Source organism: Narcine bancroftii, chromosome 8 (assembly GCF_036971445.1).
Source record: "Narcine bancroftii isolate sNarBan1 chromosome 8, sNarBan1.hap1, whole genome shotgun sequence".
NCBI lineage: Eukaryota > Metazoa > Chordata > Chondrichthyes > Torpediniformes > Narcinidae > Narcine > Narcine bancroftii.
The window spans coordinates 23,099,481-23,116,155 of NC_091476.1; the positions used below are offsets into that span (position 1 = coordinate 23,099,481).

The 16,675-nt window shown below is 41.3% G+C and overlaps 2 protein-coding genes across 5 annotated transcripts in view; one reads left to right on the plus strand and one right to left on the minus strand.

The window, feature by feature from the left end:
- Positions 1-16,675, minus strand: part of LOC138740483 (bone morphogenetic protein 15-like) — a 141,560-nt gene that overhangs the window by 7,286 nt on the left and 117,599 nt on the right. The window lies entirely within an intron of this gene.
- LOC138740479 (protein Shroom4-like) overlaps positions 12,580-16,675 on the plus strand; it is a 102,026-nt gene continuing 97,930 nt past the window's right edge. For both annotated transcript variants that reach the window (XM_069893179.1, XM_069893181.1), the window contains exon 1: positions 12,580-12,781. In XM_069893179.1, coding sequence (XP_069749280.1) covers positions 12,656-12,781 — 126 coding nt within the window. In that variant the 5' untranslated portion in view covers positions 12,580-12,655. The remainder of the gene's footprint in view (positions 12,782-16,675) is intronic.

Consider the following 16,675-nt stretch of genomic DNA (forward strand, 5'->3'; position numbering starts at 1 on the left):
TCACCTACATTCTGCTCCTCAACAACAATCAAAAACCTGGCATAATTTTCTAATGCAAACAACCACAGAACCTAGAAATATGAAGTAAATACAGAACGTGTTTGAACTGCTGAACAAGTCTGGTAGCAGCTAAGGTGAGAAAACCAAAGTAATTTTGGTATGTACGGTTATGATACCCAATTGTCCCTCTTGATACTTGCACTCTCTCTAAATTCAGATAGCCTATTTTCACTTCTGCTCTTATAGTTTACATTGGACCTCACTCTGGCAGTGGAGAAGCCAAGGATGAAAAGGTTAGTATGGAATGGGAACCAGGAACTCACAATGGCCTTTGCGGTCAGAGCATAGATACTCTGTGAAACAGTCACCAGGCCCGTACTTGTCTCACTAATGTAGAGGATGCCACATTGGGAGCACCACATGCAATAGATGAGGTTAGGAGAGGTGAACATGAATTCTTGCCTCATCTGGAATGGCTATTTAGGTCCCTAGAATATGGTGAGGAAGGAGGTGTAAGAGCAAGTATTACATCTCCTGCATTGAAGGGGTCATGAAGTGGTGGGTCAGGAAGGACAAGTAGATAGGAAAGCCATAAAAGGAGCAATCCCTGTGGAGGACAGAATAGGGTAAGCAGACCCATTGGCTAGAGTTTTTGCAGATATTTTCAGCCTCTTATTGCTGTCTTCTGAGGACCTACCTGCTTCAAAATCCATTATATCCGTGCCAAAAAAGAGCAAGGTGACCTGACAATAAGTTGATTATGAAGCAATGAACTCCTGTGTCAGAAGGGAACTGGACCAACTTCAGTTTGCCTATTAATACAAAAGGACAATGGCAGATGCCATCTCATTGGCCTTCCATTTTGCATTAAATTAACTGGACTAGAAGAACGTATAATTGATTACAGCTCGGTGGTCAACACCATCATTACAGCAAAACACATGATCATATTTGGGGATTTCAGATTAAGTTTTCCCCTCTGCAAATGGATCTTTGACTACCTCATCAGCATTTCCCTATCAGTATGGATTGGCAATATCAGCTTCTCCTCACTGACTATTAACACAGGATCATTTCAAAGTTCCCCTGCTCCATTCCTGAAACACTCATAAGTTCACTAACAGCACCATTATGATTGGCCGAATAACAGGAAATGGTGAGTCAGAATACAAGATTGAGAATCTTGCTCTTAACATTAACAAGACTAAATAGCTTACTGTGGATTTTAAGAAGTGGAATCCTGAGACCTCTCTGCATTGGAGGGACAGCAGTGGAGAGGGTTAGCACTTATAAGTTACTGGGAGTCCACATGATTATGAGCCATCATACCGAGGCAACCCACACCTCTAGTTTCTAAGAGGACTGAGGAGATTTGGCATGTTGTCTAATTCTCGATCAAATTTTCTATGGGTGGAAAATATGCTGACTGGTTGCATCAGAGCCTGGTTTGGTCATTCGAGTGCCCAGGGATACAAAAGGTTGCAGAAGGTAGCGAAATTATTCAAGCCATTCATAGGCACCAACCTCCCATCCAATGAAGACATCTAAGAGAAGCACTTCCTCTAGAAGGCAGCCAACATCATAAAGGACCCCCATCATCCTGGACACGGCTTCTTTTCACTGCTTCCTTCGGGAAGAAGGCCTGATCCAGCCCCACTTGGATCAAGAACAGCTTTTCTCCAACAGCTATTAAGCCCATGAGCCTCCGCTTTCTACCATAAAACCATAACTACTAGGGGACCACAAAAACACCTGCCTTCACTGCTGAAACACCACTTTTTCTTTAACTGTAACCATAAATATTTATTTATCAATCTAATCTTTATATCTATTATCCCTTTACATAGTCAAGTAATTTAATGTATCCTATTTGATTTGATTTTTGACAAAAAGTACCTGTTTGACTGCGCCAAGCAAGAATTTTGGTGCATATGTATTTTTTACCCATGTGTACGACAATAAATATTATCATTATCATGTGGCCAGTCATGGGGTCTAGTTGCAGCTGGTGAAAATGACAAAAGGTAAATCCCCTCTCTGCTGATCAATTGTTTATATCTTTTTTTTCTTTCTTTGGCTTGGCTTCGCGGACGAAGATTTATGGAGGGGGTAAAAAGTCCACGTCAGCTGCAGGCTCGTTTGTGGCTGACAAGTCCGATGCGGGACAGGCAGACACGATTGCAGCGGTTGCAAGGGAAAATTGGTTGGTTGGGGTTGGGTGTTGGGTTTTTCCTCCTTTGCCTTTTGTCAGTGAGGTGGGCTCTGCGGTCTTCTTCAAAGGAGGCTGCTGCCCGCCAAACTGTGAGGCGCCAAGATGCACGGTTTGAGGCGTTATCAGCCCACTGGCGGTGGTCAATGTGGCAGGCACCAAGAGATTTCTTTAGGCAGTCCTTGTACCTTTTCTTTGGTGCACCTCTGTCACGGTGGCCAGTGGAGAGCTCGCCATATAATATGATCTTGGGAAGGCGATGGTCCTCCATTCTGGAGACGTGACCCATCCAGCGCAGCTGGATCTTCAGCAGCGTGGACTCGATGCTGTCAACCTCTGTTTACATATACATGAGATTAATACCTCTTGTTGGAGGCTCTCTGAATATGTTTGACTGAGACCCTGGCCCATTTAGTGGAATTCCTATGTGTGTTTTATTATTGAGGGAAATTCTTCATGTTTGGACACCAGATGGCACTGTGTGTGAACTTGAAATTTACCAAATGGAACAAAAGTTGTGAGCTGCCAGATAATCAAACTACGCCTTTCTTTTAAATGTGTCTGACGGCTGTAACAAGTGCCCCATTAGTTTGTCAAATTTCATATTTACCATATTTGATTTACTGAGAGTTTAAAAAATTGACAAGCAAATAACTTGGTCCAACAAATTAAATGATATTGAGACACTCTCGGCTAAAACTTGATACATATGTGATTTTGTTATGATGAAAATCTCTTTGATGACTATAAGTGATTGTTTTCTTTAAAATTTGTTGATCTCAAATGTAAATTCTCCTGCAATGCATAATTTGTGCATTAGCTTTGTTGGATTTCTGTTTACGTGGTTCTCACCATTCAAGTGGGAGTTGTGGGTGAGGTGGCAAAACCAAGCCTCCATTTAGCGCTTAATAAATTAATGCTGACTAAAAATTGACTAAGTCCGATATCACAGCATACCATGGAGAACCTAGAGGCATCTAATGAACTTAATAAACACGATGTGAAGGAAATGTTTAAGCAATAATAGCAGTAAGAAACAAATACAATGCTTTTGGAAGTTTTCTGTCCATTTTCTTGTGTGGTCTGTGGTCTGGTTGTCAGGAAACATTTTAAAGTTAACACACAAGTAACATCCATGTTTCTACCAAGTCTGGATTTGTCCTCAACAACATTTGATAGTGTTCAGTATCAGAAACAGAATGACATTTCCTTAATGACAAAACCTACCAATTTATCAACTTACAACCACAAACAGGAAATAAATGGTTCAGGGAAAACTTTAATAATTTCAAGGAGCTGCAAAGAAGACTGATTCTTTTATACACAAAAACAGATTCCGATGAATGCATACCAAGAGAACTTACCATAGACTTGAGATCAACCAAATTTAAAGAAAATTGTACAGGAATAATATCTAAAGTTAAATGACATCTTGTAAATGTTATATGTGGATTGGAGGAAAACTTGGCCTCCCTGCCTGTCTCAAACATTATGGATTGCAGGTGGTCACGTGTCCTCTCTGTCTGAAACTTATTCAGAAGTCACATCACCTGTCAATCAAGGTTGGACTCTGGCCATCTATTAGTGCATATCTTGCCACTGGCTAATTGAAATCACCTAGGGTTATTATTGGCTAGACGCCCAGATTAGCACTGTATTAAACTGCTTTCTCTTTGTCCTGTGGCCCAAGCCCCAGACGTCGCTCCATGCCAGGTTGCTACTGTGGACATCGCTGGAAGCTGAGCCATAGTTCTGAGATAGATCAGTACTTGCAGAGAGCCGCACCCCCATTAGTACAGGGAACCGTTATGTGTGTGTGTGTGTGTGTGTGTGTGTGTGTGTGTGTGTGTGTGTGTGTGTGTGTGTGTGTGTGTGTGTGAAAGTCCCTGTCTGTAGAGTGTATACTCAAGTGTGTGAGTGTGTAAAGTATAGGCAGCCTCTGGTATCGAAGTCCAACCTAGGTCTGATGTCAATGTCAATATCATTGTTTAAATAATATAGTAATCAAGTTCTGTTTGACGATCTCCATTGTTTGTCTCCTGTCTGTTAATTAAAGTTACGTGTGATTGTAACACTTGTGTCCAGACTCGACTCTCTGTGAACCCACCAAACCTGATACCCTTCCCAACATAACAGTAAGAGAACCACAGACAAGGCTTATCTTGACAGAAACTAGCCTCTGTTGAGGAGAGAGTTGAAGAGGATATGATTACATTATTTGTGAACTGGTTTTGAATGTGCCACAGAATTTTAAGATGAAAGCTCCCTCTCTCTATATAAAAATAAAATATTTGTGTGACTGTTTCAGGAATTGCAGAAGTAAGATAGTGTGGTGGTACACCACCGGCCTACTGCACGGGGCAACCTCTGTTCCTGCAGGACTGTAAGGGGACAGGACAACATCTGGCCAGCTGTCAATCAGTCGGCCTGAATGGATCAAGCCCCACCCGGTCGGATATCAATCACCCTCCGGGATATAAGCCTGCGCTGGCCTCCCGAGGCCTCACTCAGAGTTGCTGCAGCCACAGCCTGCCTGGCTCTGTGGAAGTCTTTGTGGATTAAAGCCTGTTGTACAGTCTTTACCTTGTGTGTGTCTGATTCTGTCTAACAGTGCACCACAGATAGTTTTTGTTCTTTCAAATAAACAGAGATCAGAGAATACTGCCTTGAAGATGATAGTAAGCTGTTTGATTTGTTGATTGTCTTGAATGCAAAATTTTGGCTCTTGTTGCTAACCAAATTATTGGCACTTTGAAGGGAATAGGGAATTGCTTACGTGAATTTCAAACACTGTTAATCAGATATAGGAATGTTATCATTTGCAGACTTGCAAGCTGTTTTATTCGGACATATGTTTCAAGGCTTTGGCTGAAATCCAACTCACCACAACAACTTTAGCATTGTTGACCCCATAAGATAAGCTTGAGTGCTTCACTAATGAAAGGAAATATAAAAGCTGACCATACTAGCTTAAGTAATAGAGTAAATTGGGCAATCAGTCAGAATCAAAACTAACACTATCAATAAAGGAAACTGTTTAATGTGTGTTGCAAACCAGTGGGGAAATATGACTAATCTGACAACTTCTAAGGCCCCACACAGACGGGATGATTGCTTCTGTTAGAAATTAAAGTACCTTTAAAGAAATTGCTCGAGACAAAAATTGAGAACAAAGAACATTTATTACTACAACAATGCAAAGTTGGGTGCTTCCCCTTACCCTGGGAATACACACACATACTGGGGCTCACCCAACTTTTATACAGTCAATTTCAGTATCAGAGTGCCCTCCCCCTTACATTCTTCTGCCCCCTGGATGGGTTTGGCATAGGCAATCCTTCCTGCCTACGTGCAGTTTCAGTACACTTGGAGGACCAGGGGGTATCCTGTGGGTGTCCCATCATGTCATTGTCCTTATTCACACCTTCCTGATTCTCGGGGCTACAATCTCTTGGTATGCGGAGTTGACTCATTCTATCTAGGGTTGGCTAATTTCATATGTATAAATCTGTGTATGGTAAGCTAATTAGATATGTAGGACTTGGTACTTCTGTCCAGGGCTAGGAGACCTTTATCTGATCCAGACTACCTCAACTTCCTACATTCTATTGTACCTTACCATTCCTTTTCTTAGTCTTATGGTCTTGTCACAAAGACTAGAAGATTCTTATGTTAATCGTGCTGACTCTGCTTTCCTGCATCCTAACCCCCAAGCTTATCCTGTTTGTACTGGTTACAGCCATTAACTGATGAACTTTAGTTTCTTCCATGTTCATAATTTTAGATCAATTTTCCCATCTCTCACACTTCAAAACCAAAATACCATGCATGCTGGAATCTGAAATAAAATGAGCAAATGATGGAAAGAGTCATCAGTCAATCGGCATCTATGGAGTGTTAATGTTTCACAAAATGATTGGGTTCCTTCTGCATTGTATCCATTATGATAATTTAAAATACAACCACATTTGGACTCAGTATGCACTCAAACACTTGCACTGCCTTCTAGTCATAGAAAACATGTGGTCATCAAGTGAACACTACATGGTCTTCATTGGAAGACAGTCAGAGCTGTTTTATGTTTCAGTGAGATCTCCTCTCCTTCTTCTAAACTCTAGGAACCATGATACATGTCTGCCAAACTCTCTACAAATGAAGGTCCCACAATTGTAATACTGTAATCAATTTGGTGAAATATTGTTTCACTCTCACTCTTGTGTATATTCATTCCAATAAAATGTTTTGGTTTTTTATTTAAATAGTCTTGAAATACCATTTGCCCTCCTGATTGTTTGTTGTAATATTAACTGTTAATTATTTGTGTTCAAGGGCACCCAGGAGTCTGTGTATATCATCATCTTTCAAACTCTCACCATTAAATAAAAAATCCCTCATTTGAGTCATTGACAAAGATTGTGAATAGCTGAAGCCACACTTGTAGCACCTTAAAGCTTACTGTTTCCTAACCTAAAAATTATGGACTCATTCCTACTTTTCTCCCATCAGGAAACGGTTCTCAACTCATGTCAACATATTATCCCTGTGCACAGCACGTTATGTTTCGATGGTGTTTCTTGTGTGATATTTTATCAATGGCTTCTGAGTTGAGTCCAAATACAGTCCATCCACTTGTTTTCCCAAATATCTTTAGCTAGTTGTCACCTCAATAAAATTTCACCAACCTCATTTCCCTTCACAACTCTTCAAAAAATACTTTTATTTTTCCAGTGCCTTGTTTCTCTTGCTTATAATAGACATTCCCTTTTTCACTGTTCATGGTGTGGGATCAGTTGGTTTGCAACTCCCTATTTTCTCTATCCTGATATATTTTCCTCTGTCCACCAATGTCTGCTGATGGCAGAGTGTGGAATAGTGTGTACATTTCAGGAGTCTTATATTGAGTTCCAAGAGTTATAACCTGTTCAATGTAGCTGACATAAAATCAGGGTCTCGGTACTGCATATACTAGACAGGTACAGGTCACTGACATTGTTCCTTGCAGTGAATTTAGAGGATTTTGCAAAGACTGTGTTGGTAACATTTTTCCAATGCCTTCAGTGGTCAGCTTGAAGGTTGTCCATATTTTATAAACACATTGGACATTGCTGCATTTAGACCTGAGTTTTATTTTAATCTAAGAAGGTACTGAAAAGAAGCAATTGCAAAAAGAAACAAGAATAATGCATTTGGTTGACAACTCTCATCCGAAACTAGAAAAGCTGCTCTCGCTCCACAGATGCAATGTGACCTGCTCAGTGTTTCCACCATTTTCTCTCTTTATTTAATATTTCTAATATCTGCAGCATTTTGCTTTGTGTTATAAATGCACCTCATTGCTGGTTTAAAACAAATGTGTGAGGATGTTCTTGGCAGCCATCCTCTCTCCACCAAGGCCAGGAATGTATATGTAATTATTTTTAGAGGGACATGTTAAACTCATATCTCTATGCATACAATGTACATGACAATATAATCAGTATTGGGAGTGGGCACCATGAAGCTGCCCCTCCTACTCAGTCTTGCACATACCCCTGGGCTCAATAAACCCCACCAAAGGCTGGACTGTTTGCAGTAAAACAGGAAGTGCTGGAAGCTGGAAGTACTTATCAGTCCATATATGCTCCTAGAATGCTTCCACCAGCGTTGTCTCCGCTCCATCCTCAACATTCATTGGAGCAACTTTATCTCCAACATTGAAGTACTCGAGATGGCAGAGGCCGACAGCATCGAATAAACGCTGCTGAAGATCCAACTGCGCTGGGTAGATCACGTCTCCAGAATGGAGGACCATCGCTTTCCCAAGATCGTGTTATATGGCGAGCTCTCCACTGGCCACCGAGACAGAGATGCACCAAAGAAGAGGTACAAGGACTGCCTAAAGAAAGCTCTTGGTGCCTGCCACATTGACCACCGCCAGTGGGCTGATATTGCCTCAAACCGTGCATCTTGGCGCCTCACAGTTTGGCGGGCAGCAACCTCCTTTGAAGAAGACCGCAGAGCCCACTTCACTGTCAAAAGACAAAGGAGGAAAAACCCAACACCCAACCCCAACCAACCAATTTTCCCTTGCAACCGCTGCAACCGTGTCTGCCTGTCCCACATCGGACTTGTCAGCCACAAACGAGCCTGCAGCTGACATGGACTTTACCCCTCCATAAATCTTCGTCCGCGAAGCCAAGCCAAAGAAAGAAAGATATGAAAATAGAAACAATGTTAATATTTACATTGATAACCTTTCTGGACCATTTTATACAAGGTGGACGAACTGGGTATGGATACCTAGAATTAAAATTTATCTCCATCAAGCTGAATAATTATGAAATTAACAGGAATGGGAGGAAATTAGTTAGAATGGCTTAATTTGAAATCAAATCAGATGTAGGAAGATAAATGAAAATGAAAGGTCTCACACACTGTGAGCCCACCTGAAAATTGGAGGAACAACACCTAATCTTCCGTCTGGGCACCCTCCAACTGGATAGTATTAAATTCGACCTCCAGATTCCTTTAAACTCCCCCTCTCCCTTCTTCTTTGGCCTGATGCCTTTCCATCAGCTCTCTCTTTCTCTGTGTGTGTGTCTCTCTCTCTTTCCTTTTCCTTCTGTCTCCTTTCACAAAGCCAAAATCAATTCTCACCACTCTGCTTATCATATCCAATTAATACCTTTTGTTGGTCTGGTCTCTTCCCCTTTTCTCTCTCAAATCTTTATTCAGATGCCTTCCTTTTTTTTTTACTTATACCTTGAAAAAGGGCTCTGGTCTGAAATGTTGGGTAATATATCCTATGGATGCAATGAGACCGACTGAGTTCCTCCAACATTTCTGTGTGTTTTTGTTTTAAATGAAAATGAAAGACTGGATTAACAAAAGTAAATGAAGAGGTTGAAAGGAAAAGTTTAAAAAAGTAACTCAAAATTGCAATTTTAAACTTTCAAACCACAATTAAAACCTAAAGGAATGAAATTCCATATTTATAACATTTTGTGCCAGAGAGATTAAAGAATGCCTATGGGCTTAGAAACAGCCCTGTGCCATTTTATTCTATTTTTGCATTGAAATGGGCTTACAGGTCACCCATATGATGTTTGTAAAAATTGCAGAAAGACCAAGAACTTCATCTACACCATTTATGGGATGTTATTGTAGGGGTTTCCTTGTGTAATGTCGCCCTGAAACAAACTTGTGGTTTCAGCACAGTGTTTCCTTTTGATCTATTGTAAGCTTTTGCAGATGTCATCTTAGCAGATGTGATCCTTCCAGCTACTTCTTAAAGGACTCACAATCCAAACAACACTCTTCCAACTATTGGGGAGTTTTGCAACTGAATGGTTGATGGGGTGGGGGGATGGGAGAATAAGAGGGGGAAGGTGTTCACAAGGAGTAAGATTACCATCCTTTTATTTATATTATTACTCCCTCTCCATCAGGGAAGGAAATCTGCCAACCTTACCTGTCTGGTCTACCTGTAAATCGAAGTCCATAAATGTCCTTGATTCAGTTCAAGGGCAATTAATGATGGAAAATAAATGGCAGCAATATCATATCCCTTGAATAAAAACAAAGTACAAAGTTCTCCAGCAACAATGAGGACTGCTTTTTTAAAAATTACAATATCAACAATCTTTTTGTTGTATAACAAAACTTTCAAGGTCAATTACAGCTCTTTTGTCTGTTCAGCTTGTGGTAAAGGAGGATGTTCCTGGTAATGCATCCAAATATCTAGAGCTGACTGACTCAGGGTGTATACAAATCTCAGTGAAATATCTTCCCATTTTTAATTACTGACCCTTGCTGTTTGCCAATTTCAGTCAGAGTTCATTAAAGGGAAAATAATCCATAATTTATATTTGAGTTACTAAAGTCTTCCATGTGACCTCACAGGTTTGAACAAGAGATACTATCAATATGTTTGCTAGCATTTATTGTCTTTGTGAACACATGGAAAACTCTAGTTTCACTGAAGTACTGGAAATCAGTACTATTAGGAGATGAGGGAAGAAATTGAAATGATAATGTAAACAGCAACTCTAAAGAGTACTTTTAAAATCTTACATGCTACATATTATAAATATGTTGCTAAAAGTAGAAAATACAGAATAGAATAAATTACTACTTAATAAGTGTTAAAGTCCATTGATCAAGGGAGTAAGATTTCCTATGTGAATTGAGTCATCAATGGTTTGGCTTGGAGTTCTTTCAAAATAAAAAGCAGAGAATTGAGCAAAGACAATAGAGAGTGGAGGAAAAATAGTTTGCTTTTTCACAATTAACTAATACCTTTCCCTCCTTTCCTAAAAGTGCTTTCTCTTGATTAGGCATGTTCCATTGTTGATGAGTTTCATTGAAAGAATAGCAAATGCTGAAAACTTTCAGTAGTATCTTTGGAAAGAGAAAAAATTTAATATTTCAGCTCTGGGATGCCTTATCGCTGTCTATTCCCCACAGGTACTCCCTCACCAGCTGAGTGCTTCCAACATTTTCTGCTTTTGTTCCATCTTTTCAGCATCTGCAGTTTTTTTTAAAAAAATCATATACTTTATATGTACAATAAGCATGAGCATGCAGAATTGCTGAAGTCAATCTCATCTTTACTTGATATTACATGAGCATATTTTCAAAATATGAATAATAAATACCAGAGCATGATCCTGGTTGATCTTTCCCATTCCTTTCTACCTGTGCCAAGGTTAAGCAGATTATGGTCATGGTGGTGCAAGCTGTTAGAAACTGATTCAGTGCAGGCTTATAAATCTGGCATTGAAAGTTAGTAGGCATAGTTCACATCTTAAATAAAAAGATCCCAACACTGCCGGAAAATTCAGCAATCACATTTTGTGTTCATAAACCTACTTTGTCTTTACATCATGCAAATTTGTTCCTAAGTAATGGGACAATATGAATTATATGGTAAGATGGAGCCATGTAAACAAATGAGGGGGGGGGGGGGGGGGGGAGAAGTTCTCTATGATTATCAAAAAGTGAGTTTCTAATTGGATCTACAGAACAAAGTACTAAAATGTTGAAAGAATTATCCTAATGTACTATTTGGTTTAACTGTGGATCCCCATTAATTAGATCTGGATTGAAACTAAAAGTTTGGACATATTGAAATGTTTCAGACTTTCTCCAATAAATTAACTGCTTTGCAATAATAAAATGGTTTACAAAAGCAGGCTGAATCCCAATGTGCATAGATAGAGGGAAAGCAACTCATGGTTTTTCTCACTTTGTGTCTCACTGGGTGGCATAGCGGTTAGCGCAATGCCTTTGCAGCGCCAATGAGATCAGGACAGGAGTTTGTGCGTTCTCCCTGTGTCTGCGTGGGTTTTCCCCGGGAGATCCGTTTTCCTTCCTCAGGCACAATCCTCAGCCATAGACGAATATTAGAAGATTACTCCCCCTCTGCTCTCATATTTCTTCTTTTCGGTGGTTCAACTGGGGGCTCCTTATATTTTAGTATTTCTAAAATATGAACAGATGAATCCAGTTACTGCAGGTGGTTTCCAAGTCATGAAGGAGTGAAATAAAAACACACAGAAATGCTGGAGGAACTCAGCTGTCCTTACAGCGTCCATAGGAGGTAAAGATATATTGCAGACGTTTCGGGCCAGAACCCTTCTTCAAGGTATAAGCGAGAGAGAGAAAAAAACTGGAAGGCATCTGAATAAGAACTATAGAATGGCAGGGGGAAAGGAGACCAGACCAACAGTCAAAAGGTACTAAGTGGATATGAAAAACAGCCATCATCCTTCACTTTGGTGGTTTTGAGTGATTTTTGTTGAAGAAGCCAAACTAGTATTTGCTGCGAAGTACTGCTGTCCTTATCTGGGCTCTCAAATTATGAGCAGTTTGATTTTTAAAAAATTAAAATGAAATCACTGCATCCTTTCAGCGAGATATTTCAATTTCAGAATAAGAATTTAAAAAATTTGCAGGGCCGTGGAATTTTTTCCAAAAAGCAGAAGAGGCTTGATGGGCCGAATGGCCTGCTTGAGTAGTGACTGATTTAATAAAAATAAAACTCAAGGTAAAACTGGAACAAAGGAGCGTACAAAGTGATGAATCGCGTTTAACGAGAGATGGGGGGGGGGGCAAAAAAAGTTTCTTTCAAACATTTTCAAATTCGAAATGAGATTCAAGCTCAAGACTTTTAGGTTGAAAGAGCAAACTTCTGGATCCGATTATTTCCAGTCTTCTCCGGGACGGGTGACACTGCACGCGGTGAACTTGAGAAGCACTTGCATTTTAAGTCCCTTCTCGCATTGATTCGCTTCTCCCCTCTGTGAAAGGAGGAGTTGATTGGATGGGTTGGACGCCACTCCTGGAGCAGGCGAGTTATGTTTCAATGTCATTTCCGCAATGGATGTAAGGCAGCAGTTAGTGGGGGGAAGAGAGAGAGAGAGAAAATCAATGGGAATGTGATGGAACGGCGAGAAATCACAGATTATGGAGCGCAGCAGAGAGGCAGCCAGCATCTACCAACATATTCCTGTTCAGTTGCAAGGTGGAGCTCCTTGGGGCTTTACCCTTAAAGGGGGGCTGGAACATGGAGAGCCCCTCACCATCTCAAAGGTAAAAGAAAAACTTTGAGACTTTGCTCTCCTGTTAAGCCAAGAGAGTATCTATGATTTAACTCCTGCAAAAAAAAACCAACAAAGACTTATGAAAGGAAAGTCTCCTGCGTTGTTTGAGCACGTTTTCTGGCCCGTCTAGGGGAGCAGAGAATGAAAAGAGAACTTCGGGTGGGGAACAGCTTCCACTGAAATGTAAAATATGCAGAAGACGGGGGTCTCCGGTGATCGACGGGCATAGCTGTCTGTAACTCCGCGGTAATAGCCTGCAGTTGTAAGGGAATTTGGGGAATGCGCTTTAAATTGCACTGTAGAGGGAGAGGGGGTGGGTTCTAATTTAGGTGGGCATTCTGCTTGTTTAAAATGAGATGCTTGTAAATCCGTTTGAAGAAAGCAACGGGCTGCACAACTTGTTTTTAATGAGATGTAAAGGACATGGTTCCAATTTAAAAAGTGCAAGTTTTCCTCATTGTGTGAACTTTTTGCTGTGGTGTTGCAATGTGGTTATTTACTATTTTGAATTGATACGTCCTCCCGAGAGGCAGGGGAAAGGACTTATTTCTGAACACGGAGCAGAAGAACATGGGCTTCTGTTTTATTCGTGTAAATAATTAACGACCTTCACCACTGAAACTCCTTCACTAATAAAACGGGCAGCAAGTCAGCGAAAGGGCCACGACGCGCCTTCACTTCACACATCAAGAATACGTTAATTCCCTCCTTTAGTAACACTTCATACCGCTTTGTTACTGATTAACCCTCTGGCAAACCCTTCCCCCATCATGGAGCATTTCGAGTCGAGGTTCAGTCCCTGCTGTGTGGTGATTTCATCTGGACAGTCAAAAGCCTCTCCAGCTGTTTGAGTTAATATCCCCACCAGACAAAAGCCAGTGCTGTGTCAAGGGAGAAGTAATATAACTCCGCGTGAATTAAAGAAAGCCACTTGGCGAGAGAAAGAACACTTCACAACATCTTCAGATGAGCCAAACAGGATTTCGATTAAAGATGCGACGAGACACGTTTGGCTGTTGATTTTTCTAGTGCTTCTCCTGCCCGACTCTTACGCTCTTTCTGCAGCCAAGAACGTTTCCCTTAACGCGTATTCATGGGATTGAGAGATTCGAGGCAGACCCGCATTTAATGCCCTATCCCTAAATACCACTAAAAAGTTGGTGGTAAATCAGCTTCTCAACTGGCTGGAAACCAAATGGATCCTCATGGCCAGGGAGTTTCAAGATTTTGACCCATTTGTCATGGGGGGAGGGTGATTATGTTTCCAAATTGGTCTGTTAATTGGAAAGGAATGGAAGGGTTTGATGTGATCAGGGTTGCATTCTTGGAAAAAGAAATCTAACGTTGCTGATGCACATCTTGGTGTGCTGCAAATGGAGGGAGTGACTATTCCAGAGAGTGGATGGGGTGCAAATTAAGAAAACCTTCTGTCAACCATTGGGGAAATAGAGAACATTCCCTTGGCTTGAGCCTTGAAGATGTTGGAAATGTTTGTTCAAGTCAAATGACTGAGTCACTGGTTTCAGAATAGTCTCAGTCCTACTTTTGCAGCCAGGGTAGGTCTGGTTGGGTTTTGATCAGTGGTGATCCCCCCCCCCCCCCACCCCCCAGGATATGATGGCATGGTATCTGGCAAAGATGAGGATGCATCAATGTAATAGAGATGATCAAGTCAGGGGATCATTCCAGAATCAGAGAGTGAAGAGGTAATGCTGGGTGCAACTGAACATGAGAAGCCAACCAGAAGATGCAGCAACTTCATATGCAGAACAGAAACGAGAGAATGCAGTTGGCACTGTGATTGCATAATTAGCGACCAGATCAAAGTTCTGTCATCCTACTACCATCCAGTTGCAAATCTGGTGGATAACGAGACAGTTAAAGAGGTAGGAAACTTGATGGGGACTGAAAACATTCACAACTGTTGTGTGCAAGTACCCAGGGGTACAGTGATGCTGGAATGCTTCTCTGGCAGCACCTCATTGTTGTTTCTGGTGAGCTCCTGGAAGTATCAAGAAGACAGCTCATTCCCACTATCTCAAGGGCAGTTAGGGATAGGCAACAAATGCTGGCAAGATCACTATTGCCCAGATCTTGAAAAATGAACATGTACATAGGAAAAAAAAAGTCACAGCCTAGTACTTGACCACTAGTGAGCTTATTCCAGAGTCTTCTCCATGTGTCACAGAATGGTAGTACTGAATATTTTCTTATCTGAGTATTTGTAAGTAGAACAGAAGCTCAGTTTCTTGCTTCTGCTGGACCCATTGAAGATGCCTGTGATCTCCTTTTTAAAGAACTTCTACATCAATGTATTGGGACTGGTCTCCACAACCCTTTTTCCTTTGCACTAGATATTGTTCTAGCATTAGAACATTTTCTCCTTGATTCCATTTGGCTCAATGAAGCTATGCATTATCAGGTGCTGCCATAATGTCAAGTGCAATCACTCTTCCAAAGACCAAAGTAACTGCTCACACTGACCTTCCAAGATTCTCATGTGTACAAAACAATATTTATTTATTTGTATGTATCACTACTTAACCATATAACCGTTTACAGCACGGAAACAGGCCATGTCGCCCCTTCAAGTCCGTACCAGTTCACTTGTACAACTCCACTAGCTCCTCTGCAAACCCCTGTCCTGCATATGTATTGTTTGTCTGTATGTGTGTTATGTCTGGTTGTGTGTCTGCAGGTTTTGCACAGAGGACCAGAAAATGCTACTTCTTCGGGTTGTACTTGTACAATCATATGACAATAAATTTGACTTTGGCATGACTTCCCATCACTGGAAATGAGCTCTTTAGTTCTTATTTGAATTATGTCTCCAGTAACGACCTAGGAGCAAACCAAACGACCACCAGTCTCCAGATTATTGGAGCTGTAGAATGTTCACAGTCATCAAACACAGAACAGATTCCCCAGCCACTAACCATGCCAACCTTCGAGCACATATTTACACCAAACTGATACTAACACTAAACACATTTTATTCTTCCTAAATTTCCATAAATCTTCATCCTCTAAAGGCAATTCATAGTGGAGAATTAATTTACCATCCTGGATGTGTTTGGGATGTGGGAAGAAACCAAAGTGTCCAGAGGAAACAAATACAGTCCTAGGGAGAATATGTTAACTTCATACAAACTGTACCAGGGGTCAAGATTGAGGCCAGGTTGCTGGAGTTGAAGCAACAGCTCTACTAGCTGTGACACTGTGCCCCCTAATTGGTGGCCAGAGGCTGAATGAATGGATTTGCATGTTGAGTTCAACTTCTAACTGCTTAATGCTCTTCCTTAGCAAAGTTGGCTGTACCCAGTGCCTTGTCCCACTGACCTGCACCTGAACCACAGCCCTCCATACCCCTCCCATCCATGTACCTGTCCAAATTTTCATTAAATGTTCTCATTGAGCCTGCATTCACTACTTCAGCTGGTAGCTTGTTCCACTCGCTGTTCCCTAATTTCACCTTTCACTCTTAATGTAAGTCTTGTAGTTCTTGTCTCACCAAACCTCAGTGGAAAAAAGCCTGATTGCATTTACTCTATATTTTTTTTTTTTTTTTTTTTTTTTCTTTGGCTTGGCTTCGCGGACGAAGATTTATGGAGGGGGTAAAAAGTCCACGTCAGCTGCAGGCTCGTTTGTGGCTGACCAGTCCGATGCGGGACAGGCAGACACGATTGCAGCGGTTGCAAGGGAAAATTGGTTGGTTGGGGTTGGGTGTTGGGTTTTTCCTCCTTTGCCTTTTGTCAGTGAGGTGGGCTCTGCGGTCTTCTTCAAAGGAGGCTGCTGCCCGCCAAACTGTGAGGCGCCAAGATGCACGGTTTGAGGCGTTATCAGCCCACTGGCGGTGGTCAATGTGGCAGGCACCAAGAGATTT